The following is a 19,922-nucleotide window of genomic DNA, read 5'->3' as shown; positions in this document are numbered from 1 at the left end:
TTATATTACTAGACAAAGCATCTAGCTAGCTACAATAATTTTTATGTTATTACATGTGTATCTTCTTGTAAATCACAATACAATGTACAATATTGTAGTTTGTAGCCCAGAGCAATCTGTAGTACCGGTACTATAGCTCATAGTTCCCTGCTAAATACACTCAAGTGGGATCTAAAAATTATAGAGTACAGCTACTGTTTTACTGTTTCACTGGAAGTATTATAATTATATAGTGCAATAAAGTACGTGTCTATGATTCTACTAAAACTCTTTTCTCAAAAGTTTCAGCCTATAGTCTAGTTTTATTTTATTACTCACGTTACTTGCTTAGCCAGATCATACATACTATTGTACACTGCTTACAAGACCTCAACTAAGGACCTGAACTTGTTATGAACCTGAACTTGTTATAAGACTGTTAAATATTATTTTGTCTGTTTTTGTACTATTTTCTGCCAATGTAATTATGTATGTACCACTTCATGTCATCATAATAATATATGCGATAAAATTCTGTTGCAACTTAATTTCTCAACATGATAAAAGAATATCAATATCGTTATAAACTCATCGCACAAATATAAAGAGAAGCAATTAACAAAATAATTAACTAATTAGCACTTATAGAGAAGAAATCAACAGTTGTAAACCGTTTTGTCTGCATGTCTACATGCCACTTCATATTAACTACGATGAAATTCTGTTGCAACTTAACAAATAGAAAAGCTTTCTCACAGATAAAAAATATCAAGATCATTAACACTACAAAGAGAAACACTAACTAATCATTATTTTATAGAGAAGAAATCCACGGTTTGAGTAATAACATTAGTATGTGAATTTGTCTGTACTCCGGCTACAATGACCTCTCCACTAGGAAGTACTGAGCATGTGCAGCAATATCGTGCAGTAGGCAGGTCTCCCACTTTCACCCACCTCCTGGTGTCAGGCTGGTAGAGGTGGATCAATGAACTTAGGTTGGCTCTGTCGTCCGCTCCACCAACGGCTAATAGTGACTTCCCAATACTGAGAGGAGCTGACCACACGAGTGGTACTTCCTGTAAGGTCTGCCAGAGAGTGGATGTGTCCTGGTGGGAAGGGGCTTTTGCAATTAGTTCATCGAGGTCGACGTGATGCACTGTTGTGGTTGCACTCCCATTGTGATCGTACCCTCCCATTAGGTAGAGGGTGTTTCCTATGAGAGTTGATTTCAGTTCTGATCGTGGGTTAGGTAGTGACTGAGCAATGTACCATCTTCTTGATGCCACATCCAACACCTCCACAGAGGAGAGGGCATGTCCTTCATCATCACGCCCACCAGCTACAATGATGTGGTTGTTGAAGGAGACAGCTGTTGAGGAAGAACGAGCAATGTTCATAGGTGGGTACGGGTGAATCCATTCCCCTGACTCAAACACTGCAAGCTCATCGGTGCGTTTCTTGTTTTTTGGATCAATTCCTCCTCCCACCAGCACTAGTCGATTAGCGAGTGATGTCATAGCGAACCAGTAGGCAATGTACTCTGGTAGTTCGGTCCATTGATCTTGCTCGAGCTTCATCACTGTACAGCTATTACGATCATCGCCTGCATCACCTCCACCAACATACACCGTGTCACCGATAACAACACTCTGTACCGAGTAGCCCATCTTGATTGGCATGTCTTTTCCTTTTCTCCATTCCAGAGTGAGTGGAGGTCTCAACTCTCTGGGAGGGGGACCCTGAATAATGAATGAGTGTAATTAGGATAGTGTCTACTAACAAGCAAGTGTTACTTGTAGCATTAATTGCATGCACACTAAATCACTTTCTCTAATTAGCTTAAGAGGCCAAGCCCACCAGTCTAATAGAATGTACAGTACGATTATAAGAGATCAAAGCTTCTACTATAGCTCTGCAATAATATAATGGTGCATTTTGTCTCACCTGTCTCTGCTGTTGAATGATGGCGTCTCTCCTGACCAGCTCAGCATATTTGTGCTCAGTCTGTTCCCTGTGTGGCTGTACAGGGGAACGTTGGTGGAAATCTTTGAATTAAAACACAGACGTGAATATCATTAGTGGAAATTCTACAACAGAACGAGAACCGCTAAAGGAAGTACATAATTATAGGCACACTCAAACGGATGTGTAGTTACGGCTTAACACATGAGACAGCATCCATGCATGTTAAGGTACAATACTATTGTTGCTGTGGGAATCTCATTCACACTACATGTACGCACCATCTTGACTTGTTCAGTGTCCTTTGACTCCTTCTTTGTTGCCTCCACTGGGTCCGAGCTTGTTGTTAGGTAAGTATCTAAAATCGATACCAACATTAATAGACGGATATGATTTTTTCGTTAGGGTTACAGTTAGCTGAAACGTAAAACACATAATATACTTATCATTGACTCACAGACGTCCCTGGCAGATGGTCTCCTCCTCATGTCTTCTTGCAAACAACTGTCGATAAGCTTCCTCAACCTGTGTGTGTGAGGTATCTGGGCAACATGGAATGATCGATCTTCCACAGATTTGATCGTCTTCAGCTTGCAAACAATCTGCATCATAATCGCCCCAAGAGAGAACACATCCAAGCTATTATCGTAAATATCCTTGTCCAATCGAATAGCCTCGAGAGGTAGATACCCCATACGGTGACCAATGGCTGTGAGGGTGTGGCTAAGCTTGGAGGGATCGTATAGCCGTGACATGCCAAAGTCAGAAATCTTTGCAACAGGCACTGGTCGTGTAAGCTTCAGCAAAACGTTATCGCCACAGAGGTCACGGTGGATAATCTGCTTGCTGTGAATGTAGGCCAGACCACAAGCCATGTCTTTGGAGAGGCTTATTTCACATTCGCTAGTGAGGAACTCTTTATCAAGGCCAGAGTAATAGGATCTCAGATTGCAATCCATCAGCTCAACAACGAGGATTGCTGGTAGCCCCGGGCAAGATTCAATGTCTATGGAAACGGTGGACCAATCCTCTCAACAGTAGTGTACAGTATATTATAATTGTGGACTGTTTATACTGTTCTAGTTTTAACGTGTGTTTTTTAGTAATCTCTCCTTCACTTACTATAGCTACATTGTCAGTATTATTATGTATACATAGTTTTTATACATGATATTTGTGTGGAGCTCTTTGAGAAAAATATTGTAGCAAAGCCCGTTTATATGTAACCACGCCCATTATAATTATGTGCAGCCTAGCCTCCATCTCAAGCCGCACTTCCTCGAAAGTTGGCCTGGTAAAGACACTGCTTGTGCATTGCTAACCATCACAGGTGTTTCGATCAATGATATTGATGGCCACTTAGTTTAACAGGAAGTGGGCGTGCTCATTGCATTTTTTCATACCTCAGTACACTTCCGGTAAGGCATTAAATTTCCTGGTTGTTTCAACAGGAAGACCAGCCCTTGTGGTTGCACCTATCTCCTGCAGGAAGCACTGCAAAGGAAGTACATTCCATTACCTCTTTGTTGGTGCAACTTGCACAAAAAACAAAGCACCCCAGCAAAAGTTACACCTACTTTTGATAAACCGCATGTAGCAGCCCTGATTTTACAGGCTAAGTTTAAAGAGCAATATCTTCAATGTGGAAAATTTTCTGCGCTTGGAATAAAGACTGAATTATATGGTAAGCGTAGTTCTATCTTATTGTATAACTCTCATTATGCGCTAACTTTTTCTATAGTAGATATGAGCATTGGTTTGTAGACAATTTTTTATCAGAAAATAATCTGATCTTTTGTTTATAAACATCTTTTTTTTATGACTGGCTTTAGTGAGAAGTTTAGTGGAGCAACATTTATAAAATGGTTCTTCATTTTGCTGTGAAGCTTCTCCACACTGTCACTCATGCTGCAGAATTTGTGCCCCTCTCTGTTGAACCAGTTGTGGATGCTTTCGGCTCCCTGTTCCCCCATGAGTCCAAAAGCCACACCAGGACCCCACTCTCTCAGCCATGAGATAGTGTGCTTCTCTAGCATGTGAAGTTTGGGAGTGATCGATGCCGTAGGGAACCTTTCCCGGTAATACTTCATGAAAGAAGCAATGTTGTTCTCTGAAAATCAAAAAAGCTTGTTGTAACATTATCGACTCATCATTATAAACTTACCGAGTGTGTCTACTTCAACGGGTGTTATGTAGCGTTGATCGTACATACTATGGCATCTTGAAAAGAGATCGAAAGCAACAGAAAACTTCCTGGATGTTTCTACTGCTTTCTGGGAGACTGGTTGCGAGAAACGAATGCCAAGGTAACGAATGGACTCGCATAAGGTTTTCGTGTTCTCCTCCTATAATTATTTGGTATACTATAAAGTCAAAAGTTTTATTATTTCACCTTCAGTGTTCGATGAACGTGGTTCCCAACAAATGTTCCACTGTAATACGCTTGACGATGTACATTGAAAGAAGCCAGAGCTGTGTCAAGTTCCTTAACAAAAGGCCCATCATGAAGCTTGAACCCTTTTGCAATCTCTGCTTCAGCTAGGTGGTACTCTTTTGTCTGAAGTAAGTAGTGAAACGCATAACAACATGTAATAATTATGTTTACGTTTACGTACTAGTTTTTCTGCTTTTTTGTTTATAGCATTCGCCTCAGTGAACAAATCCACAATTTGTGGATTCTCTTCAGGGTCATCTTCCTCGGAAAGAGTGAAGAGAAGTGTTATCAGGTCATGCTGGTTCTTGAGTTCATCTGACAACCTGGTATGTTTTCATTTAGTTTTATAGTTGTCACTTTATATATATACCTTCTCATATCACTCTTGAGTTGGGTGATCTTCTCCAATGCTTGTGCATAGTGACCATAACTCGCTCCACCTTTCTCTGCACAGTCTTCACTAGCCACCATCATGTCCAGCTCATGGCATTCATTCTCAAGGAGAGAAAAGAGCCGGTAGAAAATGCCGAGGGAAATATGAAGGCCAGGTGGGCATACCTACATGTATGTGTATACATAGTACATGTATATATATCCACTATTGTAATTGTAACCTGTAATTTACATTGGTAAGTTGTATCCCAGGAAAGAAGGGTTGTCGTACAACATTATTGTACTGTTTTGCCTTCTTTAGATCTGCTCCAGCTGCAGTGAAGCGTTCAAAGTCCTGGCAAATGCTTTGTGTGCTTCTGGCAGGAACACTCTGGGGTGGGTCGGAGCTGATCAGAAGTAACCAGGCACCAAATGCAGCAGTACTTTCCTGTTTTCAAAAGTAAGATGTTTCTTCGTTGAAGCCTGTACATGTAACTAATAATCATAGTACCTGATGCTCCTGACAGGCCATACATATGGCACAAAAATTCGTAGTCGCCACTCAAAAATGTTTTGATCTTCTTCCCTCTGCAATGTGTCGTAATGATGTTATAGCACAATAATTATTATTGTGGTGTTGTGTGTATCACCTCCAGGTTTTAGACTCCAGGTCTTCAATCTGGTCTCTGTACCTCTTGAGAGCAATTCTGAGGTTGACGGGGTTGTCAGACGCTTCAAACATGCAGAACACACAGGTGTTATTGGCCGCATTAGGATTCTCCACGTTGACGATCTGGAAGGACATCTTGAAGCTTCCTCCTCCTTTGTCACCCCCAAACTTGACCCACAATTCATCACTAGGGATACGACCTTCATGCCAGGTGAGACGGTGTACCCTGTTTATAGTATAATTAAACTTGTGCACTTTTATTTACTTGTGTACATGCATGTGGTGTTCGTTACCCTGTGATGTCGTTGTCGTTCATTGACAACATGTCCTCTATCTTCTGCCACAGATCCTTGACATACGCCATAGGAACATTCCTAATCTCAATGGTATTGTGACCATCATGGACAGGAAAGGTGAATGGGGTTAACTCGGTACATAGGTTCTCCCCTACGTACTGCTCCGATTCTGCCCGCATCTTCTTTTCTGAGGCTATCTCGACTCCCCACTGCTTCAACCACCTGATTCCAATAATATGAATATGAAGGTACTGTTTGTAGTTTAAACTTGCCTCCTCATATCTCTCGTCTTGTTGTATGCCAAGTGCAGGTCCACCTTCATTGCTAAAGCTTCCCTGGCAGGAATCGATATCTTGATACTCCCTTTCTCTCGGAGCTTATCTATGAGTGCCTGCCGTTTCTCCCGGCTGCTGGCAGTCACCTCATTTGCCAGCTGAGTACACTCATCCCCACCACTGATCCTTTTCCTCTGATGTCTAAGTTCAGAGGAACGACGCCGCACAGTCCGAGAACTTGCCTGCCCAGAAGGTACTCTAGGAGACCTGACTTGCATTAGTGTGATGGGCTATTTGGTACAAGTACATAATAATAAACATGTGCAGTGCATATTGTATTCATTATACCTGTCCTCCTGTCTGTAATTGTAGTGTTTGAGAATGTTCAGGATCGGATGACAGACTCCGTGTTACAAGAGATGCCTGGAGTTTCTTCTCTGCTGGTGTTAGGGGTATGTGCGACGGCTTTTTTATCACATGTGTGATATTTGTGGTCAGACTTCGAATGAAGGCCAGGATTGCTTCTGGAGGTTGCCTGACAGTGCAAAAATCAGCCACATGATCAGCGCCACAACAGGGACAACAAAGGGATTCGGCTTTTAGTAAGCTCTGGCAGCAGCATTCAGCACATGCGTACTTTTGGCACGTCGTGAGCTCAATTGGTTTGTTAAGAAGTGAGGAGCACAACTCACATTTTAATTCATCAGGAACATTCAGTATGTTAGCAGGGTCCATGTCCGGGAACATTCAGTATGTTAGCAGGGTCCATGTCCGGTGTAACGGAATTTGCTGCTATTTCCCTTATGTGTTTAATAATAGCCTGTGGAGAGATGTTGGGTGGTCTGCCAGCTTTGAAGGGTTTCTTGGGTCTCCCTGCTTTTGAAATAGCCGTGCACACTGAACACTGCTCGTTGTGCATGTGATCAACCCACTGGTGTATTTGTAAGCTGGTGGGTTTGTAGTCTGTTTTATTTGCTTTTGCACGCTTGGTGAAATACATTATATTTCTACAGGGATGACAATAGCATTGAGGATGGATGGAGGGATTATCAGAGCTTATATGAAGACCAAATGTGTCCAATAGTTCGCTGGCATTTTCTGAACACTGATATTTGGTAGTCCTTTTCCCTTTAGAGGCTAAGAGACTTTTCCCACACACTCTACACAGTCTCTCTAAGGCTGCTTTGTGCGCTTCTGTCATTCCTGTGAATTGTAATGTATAGTTTACGTTTTACAGCTGTTTCATTGTACATTTTAATCAATATTTGATGTTGCATATCTCACTGCAAAAAAGTTAGCCTGACAGATGTATTTCAGTAGTACAACACTTCCTCTTCAAGATGGTAGTAGACTCAATTCCTGGAAATTTTCTGCTTTCCACTACAAAGTACTTTACTACAACCACTCATTGCATGATTGTTTTGATAACAAAACCACGAGGTATGTTTGGCCTGCGCAAAACCATATTGTTGTTAATTTGTGTGCGCAGTCACAGCAGTGACGTAGAATAACCATTAAAGAACATGATTACATCACAAAAAACGTTCCTATGCAACAGGAACATAAAAATAATTCAAGTCAAAAAGATTGCAAAACAAGAAGTTCAAAAATTAATACCACGCCCATTTTTTCTAATATTTCGTGAAACATTCCATTGTTCCAATTATAAACTAAGTGGCCAACTTGAAACACCTGTGCCATTAGCTGGCATTGAGAAGAACCTTCATCAAGAACAAGGTACGTGTGTATAATGTGTAGTTATGCAGTGCAATGAGTTGACTGTGTACTATTGAATGTACAGTACAAAGAATGGGAACCTAGCATGCTTACTAGTCTGTATGTACATGCACTTGTATACAAGGTATGCTTCAATGTATGCAGTTTAGGTGTGTACAGGGAAACGTGTGTCAATTGAGAACACTAGCTCACAATATTTGTACATGACATTGTACAGTACGTGTACCAGACCCTTCATCACACTACCAGTTTGAATGTGTCCATGTGTTGTTTATCCTGGCTACAGGACACTGCCGAGGGTAGCACTTCAGTGCTCTAGTTCTAATTGTAGATTGACTGATCGATTTGTCTTCTGTACTATTGTTTGATTTTTCTGCCCCTCATCTTTTCCGGCCCCCAGTTATGCGGCCATTTTTCAGCCCGGCCAAGTGTTGAGGAGACAAGAAGAGGCACTGAGAATGGAGGTAGAGGTACAGAGTACATTAGCTGGAAAATGCATTTGTGTCATACTTTGTAGAGTCCCTTAAAGTCATTCAAGGTCAGCTATAGTGTGTCCTATTTGAGGTGTGCAATGTACAATCATGTACGACCCCCCCCCCACACACACACACACACACACCTTTAGGCGTACTATGCTGCTAAGAAGGCCACTCAGTGTGACTATGACCGTGTGACTCTTTAACCCCTCAGTTCCATTAGGATAACTGGGGGCCGGAAAAGATAAGCCTACTATGCTGCTAAGAAAGAGAGGGGCCTCACGTAAACTGGCCACTCAGTGTGACTATGATCATGTGAATCTTTAACCCCTCAGTTCCCGAGCCCCACCCCTCACTGTCTGACTCGGAAGAGGAGATAGACTTTGTATTCTGTGAGAAGGCGTCCACCCTACCCTCGGACAAGACCCCAACCAAGGACCTGAACTTGTTATGAGACTGTTAAATATTATTTTGTCTGTTTTTGTACTATTTTCTGGCAATGTAATTATGTATGTACCACTTCATGTCATCATAATAACTATAATTATATGCGATAAAATTCTGTTGCAACTTAATTGTCTCAACATAATAAAAAGAATATCAATATCATTATAAACTCATCGCACAATTAAAGAGAAACAATTAACAAAATAACTAATTACTTATACACAAGAAATCAACAGTTCGAATATAATCAGTAATTATAAACAGTTTTGCACTTGTCAGTCCTCCGGCTACAATGACCTCTCCACTAGGAAGTACTGAGCATGTGCAGCTGTATCGTGCAGTAGGCAGGTCTCCCACTTTCACCCACCTCCTGGTGTCAGGCTGGTAGAGGTGGATCGATGAACTTGAGTTGTCTCTGTCGTCCTCTCCACCAACGGCTAATAGTGACCTCTCAATACTGAGAGGAGCTGAGAACACGAGTGGTACTTCCTGTAAGGTCTGCCAGGGAGTGGGTGTGTCCAGGTTGGAAAGGGCCTTTGCGATGAGTTCATTGAGGTCGACGTGATGCACTGTCTTGGTTATCCCAGTGTGATCCCACCCTCCCATTAGGTAGAGGGTGTTTCCTATGAGAGTCGATTTCAGTTCTGATCGTGGGTTAGGTAGTGACTGAGCAATGTACCATCTTCTTAATGCCACGTCCAACACCTCCACAGAGGAGATACGTCCTTTATCATCACGCCCACCAGCTACAATGATGTGGTTGTTGAAGGAGAAAGCTGTTGAGGAATCACGAGCAATGTTCATTGGTGGGTACGGGTGAGTCCATTCCCCTGACTCAAATACTGCAAGCTGATTGGTGGGTTTGTTGTTTCTTGGATCTTTTCCTCCCACCAGCACTAGTCGATTAGCGAGTGATGTCATAGCAAAGTACTTGGCAGTGTACTCTGGTAGTTTGGTCCATTGATCTTGCTCGAGCTTCATCACTGTACACCTGTCACGACCATTGTCTGCATAGCCTCCACCAACATACACCGTGTCACCGATAACAACACTCTGTACCGAGGTACCCATCTTGATTGGCATGTCTTTTCCCCTTCTGCATTTCAGAGTGAGTGGAGGTCTCAACTCTCTGGGAGGGGGACCCTGAAGACCCTGAATAATGAATGAGTGTAATTAGGATAGTGTCTACTAACAAGCGAGTGTTACTTGTAGCAATAATTGCATGCACACTAAATCACTTTCTCTAATTAGCTTAAGAGGCCACGCCCACCAGTCTAATAGAATGTACAGTACGATTATAAGAGATCAAAGCTTCTACTATAGCTCTGCAATAATATAATGGTGCATTTTGTCTCACCTGTCTCTGCTGTTGAATGATGGCGTCTCTCCTGACCAGCTCAGCATCTTTGTGCTCTATCTGTTCCACGTGTGCCTGTACAGGGGAACGTTGGTGGAAATCAAATATCATTAGTGGAAATTCTACAACAGAACGAGACAATTTCCGCTAAAGGAAGTACATAATTATAGGCACACTCAAACGGATGTGTATTTAGCAGCTTAGCATGATTTATACAATAGCATCAATTGTTGAGGTATACTACTATTGTTGGAATCTCATCGACACACTTAGCTACATGTACGCAAACAAATATCATTATTGTAGTATAATACTAGAGTATAAGAGTGTGTGCATTTGGTGACTACTATAATACCTGTAAGAGAGCGGCCCTCTCAACTAGAGCACCCTCTATCTGGGAAATGAGATCAGTGATCCTTGACTCCAGTTCACTGAGTTGTCTGTCCTTGTCAGCAATCACATCATCTTTGGTGGCACGGACACTATTCAATATCTGTATAAAAAAAGATTATCAACATGTTAGCTTGTTGAACAAAATAGCTTATAATGAACAAAATAAACTGGTTCTGCTGACCTGTTGCTGTCTAGCAAGCTGAGTATCTTTGTCCGCTACTTCCTCATCTTTTTGTACCAGAAGTGCATCTTTTTGATCTAGTTGATCGTCTTTTTGTGCCAGTAGTGCAACGCTCTGTTCAAGTTGCTCATCTTTCCTCTCTAGTATCCTGTCCTTCTGGACCACCTCTCTCTGAGAACAGAGTACAGCATGCAGTGTCAGACCCTTGCACCCACTAGCTCACTGGACTGGACTCACCTGTAGAGCCTCTATCCTCTTCTCCTTTGCCCTGAGGGTCCTGGCAGTCTTCACTCGTCCAATGTCCAGCTGGAGCAGTCCTCCGTCCATCTCCCTCCCCACCTCCTCCAGAGACGAGAGGAGCTCAGCGGTGGTCGGTCTTCTCTCTGGGGTGTTGGCCAGACACTCCCTCACCAGACCAAACAGAGGGTGCTCACGTCCACCCGCCAGACTCCTCTCAAGGAGAGCCGTGTAGGGACCTCGACGCTCAAACTCTGAGCGAGCCAGGAGGTGGTCTGGGTTATTGGGGTCACTATACGTGGGGGCAAGGAGATCTCCTGGAAACACCTAGTCCAATGACACGAGTGGAAGAACATGTGAATACTGACTGTCATGATTGTTTTTATGTACCGTATATCTTCTAATTTATCGGACACTTCTAATTACCCCGGACACTCTTTTGGGCAATTTTCGTTGTTCTAATACAACGGACACTCCAGTGCTTTAATATTACATTTGTTCTAAATATCCGGACAATACAGTAGAGTTTACATTCATAGTACAGACGGCAAGTAAAGACTTAGAGTGCTGCAGTTAGATAGCTTTGAGTAGCTAGTTTTAGATAGCTAGTGCAACTATTCAGTCGCACACTGTTCTATTAAACTTAGCTAGCTCGCATGCAGCTGCTTGCTTGTTCTAATTATTCCGGACACTTCGCATGCTCTATAAAAATCTGTTCCAATTATACCCGGACAATTTCCAAAATAATTATTTTTTACTGTCCGATAAATTAGAAGATATACGGTATGTCTGTATGTATGGAGAATATGAGCAAAAAATGCATTTGCTGAAGGTCAACAATATTAAAGGGGGATCTCCCCAACACATACAACCACAATACTTATAAGGTAATTCACTGCATGAATGGTCACCAGGAATCTAACCTATGAATATCATTAACTACACACATACTTGTGTGAGTGCAAACAACTGCAGCACTCCGAAAGAGAAGACGTCCAGGCTGGGTCCGTACACACTGTGACCTCTGTCAGAGAGGGCCTCGGGCGGCATGTACACCAGTGTCCCAGGAAACCTCGTCAGAGTCCTGGCCAGTCGACCAGGCTCCAGATTCACGATACGAGAGTTACCAAAGTCTGTGATCTTGGCTCTCAGAGATGCCGTCAGCAGGACGTTCCTGGCAGTGAGGTCACGATGGACCACGGACTCACGATGCAGGTGGAGCAGCCCTCGAGCCACACAGACCAGAATGTACTGGGTGACAGAGAGGGGGATGTTGGGGGTGGACTCCAGGAGATCGTCCAGACTTGAGTCCAACCTCTCCATGACCAGGAGGGGCAGTCGAGAGCCAGTCACAAAACACAGCCCAATGAACTGGGTGATGTTGGGGTGACGGATGCGAGCCATAAGTTGACTTTCTCTGCGGTAGTTCCCAGCTAGGTTGGCCACTCCACCACGCTCGTCCGTCTCCAGGAGAACCTCGTGGATCTTCTTGGCTGCATACACCTCACCATTGATCATCACCTGTGCATGGAGGCAGTCACACTTGAATAGCTAGCAGATACACTAGAGACAGTGCAGTGCACAGAAACAGAGCATGCAGTGACTGACCTCTTGAACAGAGCCATAGGAGCCAGTTCCTAGAACTCTCTCCTCTCCAAAGTGCTCCACATTCTCCAGCACAAACTCCCTCAAGTCAGCATCATCTCGCAAAGAAAACATTGCTAGTATTAAAAGTTGACCCAGCTAGCTAGCTTGACAGCTACACAAGATACCCCCCTTTTCTTATTCAATCACATGCAAATAACTGCTGAATCAGCAAACCACGTGGTCATTTTGAAGCGTGGAGCAAATGGCTACTATTGTCTCAGTGTTAGGTGGAGGCTTTGTCCAGTCCTATAATTTGTAGACCACAGTGACATAGCCAGGACCATGGAGAGAGACCATTGCTGAGGAGGTGGGGATGGCAAGTTCCTGGCCAATCAGATGATCCTACATGACGAAGCTGCTCGTAAAGATGCAAGTCTGATGACAAACTCAGGATGATGAGTGAGTGATAGTGTTGTTATTTAATAGCCTGATAGGATATACCTACTGCCAACATTTTCATGTTCACTGTACCCAAGTATTGTATTTGGATGGTCCGGAAAAACTGTTGTAAACTAGTAAATAGTATGTAGAGGAGGAGCCTACGCACGCGAGGGACTGGCAAACTGCCTATCAGTCACTCGTCTCAGCTGCAACGAGCATTCCAGCCTATCAGATTGCTCAACGTCATATTAGCCCTGTAATTGTAACCGCACTTACACTTCAGGGGATTCAATACATTCCATAGTAGCTAAATCTCATAGCAAAATTTAACCACATTATCTTCATGTTTGGTAGAGTTATAATTATGATCCATATATTCGAGTGACTGATAAGCAGTTGGCCAGTCGCTCGCACTACGCGCCAGTTTACCTTTTTAATACCCTCGAAATATACCCGCTATATACGGTAGCTTCTTTATCGTGCATAGTGTGCTTAAATCAATATGAAATTCATGCCCATATTGTGGAAAATAAGCGTGGACAATATTTAAATAACACGCATAGTTTAGTACATGTATGTGTATGTGTACTGAGTTTGCAATTCCTCAGGGCCATGTTCAAGCTGAACCCCAATGCAAAGACGTCAAGTTCAACCTGAATGCCTAAGAGTTCTAACCTCCGAGAGCAAGCTTCTCTCCAGTGGTCACTGCCTCCTCCACACCTCTCCGGTAAATGCAATCATATTATAATTGTGAAATAGGCTTTTCCCGAATTTCGAATGTCAAAATGTGCATACCCCCAGGCCATAATAATCTGTCTTTGAGCTCGTGCATGCATGAACAATCTGCCATCATGATCTTAGTATTATCATTGTACATGTACGGGATTGATCCCCATCCAGAACTACGAAACTAGCTGGCAAAAAGGACATCTAATTATTATTGCATACTGAGAATGCATTTTCAGTTGGTTGTATAATTGTTGCTTAGCAGTGGACTTTATAAATGCTCTGTAGTACCCAAAAGGACAACTCCCCTAGAAGTGTCCTACTGGAATCAATATTAGGAGTTTTCACACTTTTTGTGTTTGGCCAGAGCCATTTGTTTATGCACAAGTCATATTTCTGCCTGACAGGGCCTTTGGGCCGTAGCCTTGGGCCTTGTCTGAAACCATGTTGGAGTCAAAGCTCCGTTCTGCAAATTGTGATTATGCTTATTTATATGCGTTTGTTAATTGTTAGTTCTAATTTGTGGTTTACGTGCCTGTGTCCATGAATAACTATTTGAACACGTCATAAAATGCAATTCATAGGACAGGAATGTTGCCACCAACTAATGTGGGCCCTGTTTTAGTACTCCTATAAAGGCTAGAGTATTGGTTATTGTACGTTTCAATGTACACCCATCAATAGCTTTATCCTAGTTTTAATGTTCACGTTTGCTGCTCTGCCCCGAAAAACGTGAAATGTTGCACCTCACCTGCTACGGTACATGCTAACACTGTATATCACTATACAACCACTTGAATGCAGATAAAGCACAATCACTCTTTTTATTGTCTCCCTAGAAGTTAAGTAGCTAACTGTTCTCTGTTGCACAGGATGAGTGCTGACTCGGCTTTGTTTAAGTCCAAGAGCAAGAAATCAAAGTGGCTCGACTAGTGAGTTGTGTCACGTCAGTTAGTGTGTAGAGTTGTAGTGATCGATACACCTGTACATACGTTTTCTTGCAATTGCCTACTTAATCTTGTCACTCTATAGGGGTTTTAGAGTACAGCTACTGTTTTACTGTTTCACTGGAAGTATAATTATGTAGTGCAATAAAGTACGTGTCTATGATTCTACTAAAACTCTTTTCTCAAAAGTTTCAGCCTATAGTCTAGTTTTATTTTATTACTCCCGTTACTTGCTTAGCCAGATTATACATACTATTGTACACTGCTTACTATTGTATAACACTTTGATTATTTGTGTGGGTAGGCACTTCAGCATGTAAGTACGTACATATTGTATACCAGTACATGTGTTGTGTGTGGTGTCCCTTTATCATAGTTGAGCCATTTTGCTTTTAGCCAGTATAAATTATAGCTACTATTATCATGTGATTTCCTCACCCCTTACTTCCTAAGCCCTCAAACTTCTATTTAGTACGACTATGACCATGTGACTCTTTAACCCCTCAGTTCCCGAGCCCCATCCCTCACTACCTGACTCGGAAGAGGAGATAAATTTTGTATTCTGGGAGAAGGCGTCCACCCTACCCTCGGACAAGACCCCAACCAAGGACCTGAACTTGTTATGGAGACTGTATTTGTCTGTTTTTGTACTATTTTCTGGCAATGTAATTATGTATGTACCACTTCATGTCATCATAATAACTATAATTATGTGATAAAATTCTGTTGCAACTTAATTGTCTCAACATAATAAAAAGAATATCAATATCGTTATAAACTCATCGCACAATTAAAGAGAAACAATTAACAAAATAACTAATTAGCACTTATAGTGAAGAAATCAACAATTGTCAGTCTTCTAATAATAAATGAACTTGTCTGTCCTCCGGCTACAATGACCTCTCCACTAGGAAGTACTGAGCATGTGCAACAGGATCGTGCAGTAGGCAGGTCTCCCACTTTCACCCACCTCCTTGTGTCAGGCTGGTAGAGGTGGATCGATGAACTTGAGATGTATCTGTCGTCTCGTCCACCAACGGCTAATAGTGACCTCCCAATACTGAGAGGAGCTGAACGCACGAGTGGTACTTCCTGTAAGGTCTGCCAGAGAGTGGGTGTGTCCAGGTTCGAATGGGCCTTTGCAACGAGTTCAGTGAGGTCGACGTGGTACACTGTCTTGGTTGCACTCAGAGTGTGATCGTACCCTCCCATTAGGTAGAGGGTGTTTCCTATGAGAGTTGATTTCAGTTCTGATCGTAGGTTAGGTAGTGACTGAGCAATGTACCATCTTCTTGATGCCACGTCCAACACCTCCACAGAGGAGATACGCCCTTTATCATCACAACCATCAGCTACAATGATGTGGTTATTGAAGGAGACAGCTGTTGAGGAATCACGAGCAATGTTCATTGGTGGGTACGGGTGAGTCCATTCCCCTGATTCAAACACTGCAAGGTGATTGGTGGGTTTGTTGTTTCTTGGATCACGTCCTCCCACCAGCACTAGTCGATTAGCGAGTGATGTCATAGCGAAGCACTTGGCAGTGTACTCTGGTAGTTTGGTCCATTGATCTTGCTCGAGCTTCATCACTGTACACGCGCCACGACCATTGACTGCATCGCCTCCACCAACATACACCGTGTCACCGATAACAACACTCTGTACCGTGGTACCCATCTTGATTGGCATGTCTTTTCCTCTTCTCCATTTCAGAGTGAGTGGAGGTCTCAACTCTCTGGGAGGGGGACCCTGAATAATGAATGAGTGTAATTAGGATAGTGTCTACTAACAAGCGAGTGTTACTTGTAGCAATAATTGCATGCACACTAAATCACTTTCTCTAATTAGCTTAAGAGGCCACGCCCACCAGTCTAATAGAATGTACAGTACGATTATAAGAGATCAAAGCTTCTACTATAGCTCTGCAATGATATAATGGTGCATTTTGTCTCACCAGTCTCTGCTGTTGAATGATGGCGTCTCTCCTGACCAGCTCAGCATCTCTGTTAGTGGAAATCTAAACACAGACGTGAATATCATTAGTGAAAATTCTACAACAAAACGAGACAATTTCTGCTAAAGGAAGTACATAATTATAGGCACACTCAAACGGATGTGTAGTTACGGCTTAACATGATTTATACAATAGCATCAATTGTTGAGGTATACTACTATTGTTGGAATCTCATCGACACACTTAGCTACATGTACGCAAACAAATATCATTATTGTAGTATAATACTAGCGTATAAGAGTGTGTGCATTTGGTGACTACTATAATACCTGTAAGAGAGCGGCCCTCTCAACTAGAGCACCCTCTCTCTGGGAAATGAGATCAGTGATCCTTGACTCTTGTTCACTGAGTTGTCTGTCCTTGTCAGCAATCACACCATCTTTGGTGGCAGCATTAGCACGGACACAATTCAATATCTGCATATAAAGTGAAAAAAAGGTTATCAACATGCTAGCTCGTGGAACAAAATAGCTTATAATAAACAAAATAAACTGGTTCTGCTGACCTGTTGCTGTCTAGCAAGCTGAGTATCTTTGTCCGCTACTTCCTCATCTTTTTGAACAAGTAGCTCATCTTTTTGTACCAGAAGTCTGTCCTTTTGATCCAGTTGATCGTCTTTTTGCACTAGAAGCGCAGCATTCTGTTCCAACTGGTATCCTTGCTGTTCAAGTTGATTGTCTTTTTGCACTAGAAGTGCATCTTTCTCAGTAAGTTGCTCATCTTTCCTCTCCAGTATCCTGTCCTTCTGGACCACCTCTCTCTGAGAACAGAGTACAGCATGCAATCTCAGACCCTTGCACCAACTAGCTCACTGGACTGGACTCACCTGTAGAGCCTCTATCCTCTTCTCCTTTGCCCTGAGGGTCCTGGCAGTCTTCACTCGTCCAATGTCCAGCTGGAGCAGTCCTCCGTCCATCCCCCTCCCCACCTCCTCCAGAGACGAGAGGAGCTCAGCGGTGGTCGGTCTTCTCTCTGGGGTGTTGGCTAGACACTCCCTCACCAGACCAAACAGAGGGTGCTCACGTCCACCCGCCAGACTCCTCTCAAGGAGAGCCGTGTAGGGACCTCGACGCTCAAACTCTGAGCGAGCCAGGAGGTGGTCTGGGTTGTTGGGGTCACTGTACGTGGGGGCAAGGAGATCTCCTGGAAACACCTAGTCCAATGACACGAGTGGAAGAACATGTGAATACTGACTGTCATGATTGTTTTTATGTATGTCTGTATGTATGGAGAAAATGAGTGCACGTATATTCACAATCATACATACAAAATGCATTTGCTGAAGGTCAACAATATTAAAGGGGGATCTCCCCAACACATACAACCACAATACTTATAAGGTAATTCACTGCATGAAAGGTCACCAGGAATCTAACCTATGAATATCATTAACTACACACATACTTGTGTGAGTGCAAACAATTGCAACACTCCGAAAGAGAAAACGTCCAGACTGGGTCCGTACACATTGTGACCTCTGTCAGAGAGGGCCTCGGGCGGCATGTACACCAGTGTCCCAGGAAACCTCGTCAGAGTCCTGGCCAGTCGACCAGGCTCCAGATTCACGATACGAGAGTTACCAAAGTCGGTGATCTTGGCTCTCAGAGATGCCGTCAGCAGGACGTTCCTGGCAGTAAGGTCACGATGGACCACGGACTCACGATGCAGGTGGAGCAGCCCTCGAGCCACACAGACCAGAATGTACTGGGTGACAGAGAGGGGGATGTTGGGGGTGGACTCCAGGAGATCGTCCAGACTTGAGTCCAGCCTCTCCATGACCAGGAGAGGCAGTCGAGAGCCAGTCACGAAACACAGCCCAATGAACTGGGTGATGTTGGGGTGACGGATGCGAGCCATGAGTCGACACTCTCGGCGGTAGTTCCCAGCTAGGTTGGCCACTCCACCACGCTCATCCGTCTCCAGGAGAACCTCGTGGATCTTCTTGGCTGCATACACCTCACCATTGATCATCACCTGTGCATGGAGGCAGTCACTAGCAGATACACTAGAGACAGTGCACAGAAACAGAGCATGCAGTGACTGACCTCTTGAACAGAGCCATAGGAGCCAGTTCCTAGAACTCTCTCCTCTCCAAAGTGCTCCACATTCTCCAGCACAAACTCCCTCAAGTCAGCATCATCTCGCAAAGAAAACATTGCTTTTGCAGCTAGCTAGCTACAAGACATTCAGCAATGCAAACCACGTGGCCACGTGAGCAAGTGGCTAACTAGCCTAGAATCCACGCCCATATTTTAATCGGCGTGGATTCGAGGCTAGTGGCCAACTATTATTATGCATGAATATGTTATGATCAAGAAGAGACTTTGTACAGATTATGGGACAGTTTGCAGTCCTTGATCCTATCAAGAGTGGATCGTAGACCACAGACTATCAGTGACATAGCCAGGACCATGGAGAGAGACCATTGCTGAGGAGGTGGGGAGGGCAAGTTCCTGTCCAATCAGATGATCCTACATGACGAAGTTGCTCGTAAAGATGCAAGTCTGATGACAAACTCAGGATGATGAGTGAGTGATAGTGTTGTTATTTAATAGCCTGATAGGATATACCTACTGCCAACATTTTCATGTTCACTGTTCCTATAGGACGCATTTGATTTTGTTTGGATGGTCCAGAAGACTGTTTGAAACTTTTATATACGTGTAGTATGTTGAAGAGTGCACCAGTAGACTACCGTCATGTAGCAAGCTCTGACAAGGGCTCTAATGACACGAGTATTTGACCTTATAGCCAGGGGTCGTGTTATGGTGAAGTTGCTTGAGACTATTATAGCCATTACCTTGGTTACATGTGCAGTGTTTGAAGACGTGCTTGTGTGTGTACAGTTATTATTGTTTGGCCATAATTCGTAGTAAGTACTGTTCACGTGTTTTCTCCCTACTAGACCTGAGGATTTGTACCAACCAGGTGAGGTGGACTCCAACGAGGAGAGCTTATTTAGCGGAGCTCCACCTAGCAACCAGCGGTAGCAACGCACCCGGAGTGGATCTGATCATTATAGACAATGAGAAACTAATGCTGGAGAAGTGAGTGATAGCATGTCAGACAACTACACACATTGTAGGTCTCTTTCTGAGAGCTTTGTTGACTTGTGTAGTCATCTGGTGTTGCAAACCTCCGATTTATCGTATTTAATAGCATCTTTAATAGTGCTGCAATAATTATAGTGTGCTTAGATCAATAATAGTATTTATTTCAGGCCCAAATTGTACTTGAAAATAACCAGCTAAGCTATAACCTTCATAGTATGTGTTTGGACCTGTGGCACCACCTACTGTTTCATTATAATATTAGTGCAACAAAGTACGTGTCTATGATGTTATGCTAAAACTCCCTTCTCACCTCTAGTCTAGTTTTATTTTATTGC

General features: G+C 43.2%; 3 protein-coding genes and 1 long non-coding RNA gene across 7 annotated transcripts; 1 reads left to right on the top strand and 3 right to left on the bottom strand.

Annotated features, from left to right (window-relative positions):
- Positions 1 to 628: 628 nt before the first annotated feature.
- On the bottom strand, positions 629 to 18,763 carry LOC135352236 (mitogen-activated protein kinase kinase kinase kinase 4-like). 4 transcript variants are annotated; one of them, XM_064551404.1, is made up of 7 exons: positions 18,580 to 18,761; positions 17,939 to 18,508; positions 17,361 to 17,687; positions 17,040 to 17,294; positions 16,804 to 16,950; positions 10,009 to 10,083; positions 629 to 1,721 (listed from the first exon to the last, which is right to left on the bottom strand). In XM_064551404.1, the coding sequence occupies exons 1-7, from the start codon at positions 18,688 to 18,690 to the stop codon at positions 789 to 791; spliced, it is 2,418 nt and encodes an 805-aa protein (XP_064407474.1). In that variant the 5' UTR covers positions 18,691 to 18,761; the 3' UTR covers positions 629 to 788. The 4 variants fall into 4 exon arrangements, with proteins under 4 accessions (XP_064407474.1, XP_064407473.1, XP_064407475.1 ...); XM_064551403.1 differs by lacking the exon at positions 629 to 1,721 and adding an exon at positions 8,768 to 9,794 and having other exon boundaries at positions 18,580 to 18,762; XM_064551405.1 differs by lacking the exons at positions 629 to 1,721; positions 16,804 to 16,950 and adding exons at positions 8,768 to 9,794; positions 10,364 to 10,501 and having other exon boundaries at positions 18,580 to 18,762.
- Positions 5,069 to 5,934, bottom strand: LOC135343018 (uncharacterized). Its single transcript, XM_064539942.1, has 4 exons — positions 5,714 to 5,934; positions 5,401 to 5,646; positions 5,262 to 5,338; positions 5,069 to 5,157 (listed from the first exon to the last, which is right to left on the bottom strand). The coding sequence occupies exons 1-4, from the start codon at positions 5,893 to 5,895 to the stop codon at positions 5,069 to 5,071; spliced, it is 594 nt and encodes a 197-aa protein (XP_064396012.1). The 5' UTR covers positions 5,896 to 5,934.
- On the top strand, positions 5,971 to 8,824 carry LOC135352270 (uncharacterized). Its single transcript, XR_010399696.1, has 2 exons — positions 5,971 to 8,198; positions 8,354 to 8,824. It is a non-coding gene; the product is annotated as an uncharacterized LOC135352270 (long non-coding RNA).
- On the bottom strand, positions 11,012 to 12,636 carry LOC135352260 (uncharacterized). The gene is made up of 2 exons (XM_064551444.1): positions 12,428 to 12,636; positions 11,012 to 12,340 (listed from the first exon to the last, which is right to left on the bottom strand). Exons 1-2 carry the CDS (start codon positions 12,536 to 12,538, stop codon positions 11,759 to 11,761), a joined length of 693 nt encoding a protein of 230 aa, XP_064407514.1. The 5' UTR covers positions 12,539 to 12,636; the 3' UTR covers positions 11,012 to 11,758.
- Positions 18,764 to 19,922: the final 1,159 nt, after the last annotated feature.

The sequence above is a fragment of the Halichondria panicea genome, chromosome 1 (assembly GCF_963675165.1).
Source record: "Halichondria panicea chromosome 1, odHalPani1.1, whole genome shotgun sequence".
Taxonomy (NCBI): Eukaryota; Metazoa; Porifera; class Demospongiae; order Suberitida; family Halichondriidae; genus Halichondria; species Halichondria panicea.
This window is presented reverse-complemented; position numbering and strand designations above follow the sequence as displayed.

Excerpts from the sequence above, each read along its gene's own strand:
- LOC135343018 (XM_064539942.1), bottom strand. The coding sequence starts at position 5,895 with ATGCGGGCAGAATCGGAGCAGTACGTAGGGGAGAACCTATGTACCGAG. Across the intron at positions 5,647-5,713 it reads AACGACAACGACATCACAGG|GGTACACCGTCTCACCTGGC; the intron begins GTAACGAACACC and ends TACTATAAACAG. Across the intron at positions 5,339-5,400 it reads CTGGAGTCTAAAACCTGGAG|AGGGAAGAAGATCAAAACAT; the intron begins GTGATACACACA and ends GACACATTGCAG.
- LOC135352260 (XM_064551444.1), bottom strand. The coding sequence starts at position 12,538 with ATGTTTTCTTTGCGAGATGATGCTGACTTGAGGGAGTTTGTGCTGGAG. Across the intron at positions 12,341-12,427 it reads CCTATGGCTCTGTTCAAGAG|GTGATGATCAATGGTGAGGT; the intron begins GTCAGTCACTGC and ends CTCCATGCACAG.
- LOC135352236 (XM_064551403.1), bottom strand. The coding sequence starts at position 18,690 with ATGTTTTCTTTGCGAGATGATGCTGACTTGAGGGAGTTTGTGCTGGAG. Across the intron at positions 18,509-18,579 it reads CCTATGGCTCTGTTCAAGAG|GTGATGATCAATGGTGAGGT; the intron begins GTCAGTCACTGC and ends CTCCATGCACAG. Across the intron at positions 17,295-17,360 it reads AGAGGATAGAGGCTCTACAG|AGAGAGGTGGTCCAGAAGGA; the intron begins GTGAGTCCAGTC and ends CTCTGTTCTCAG.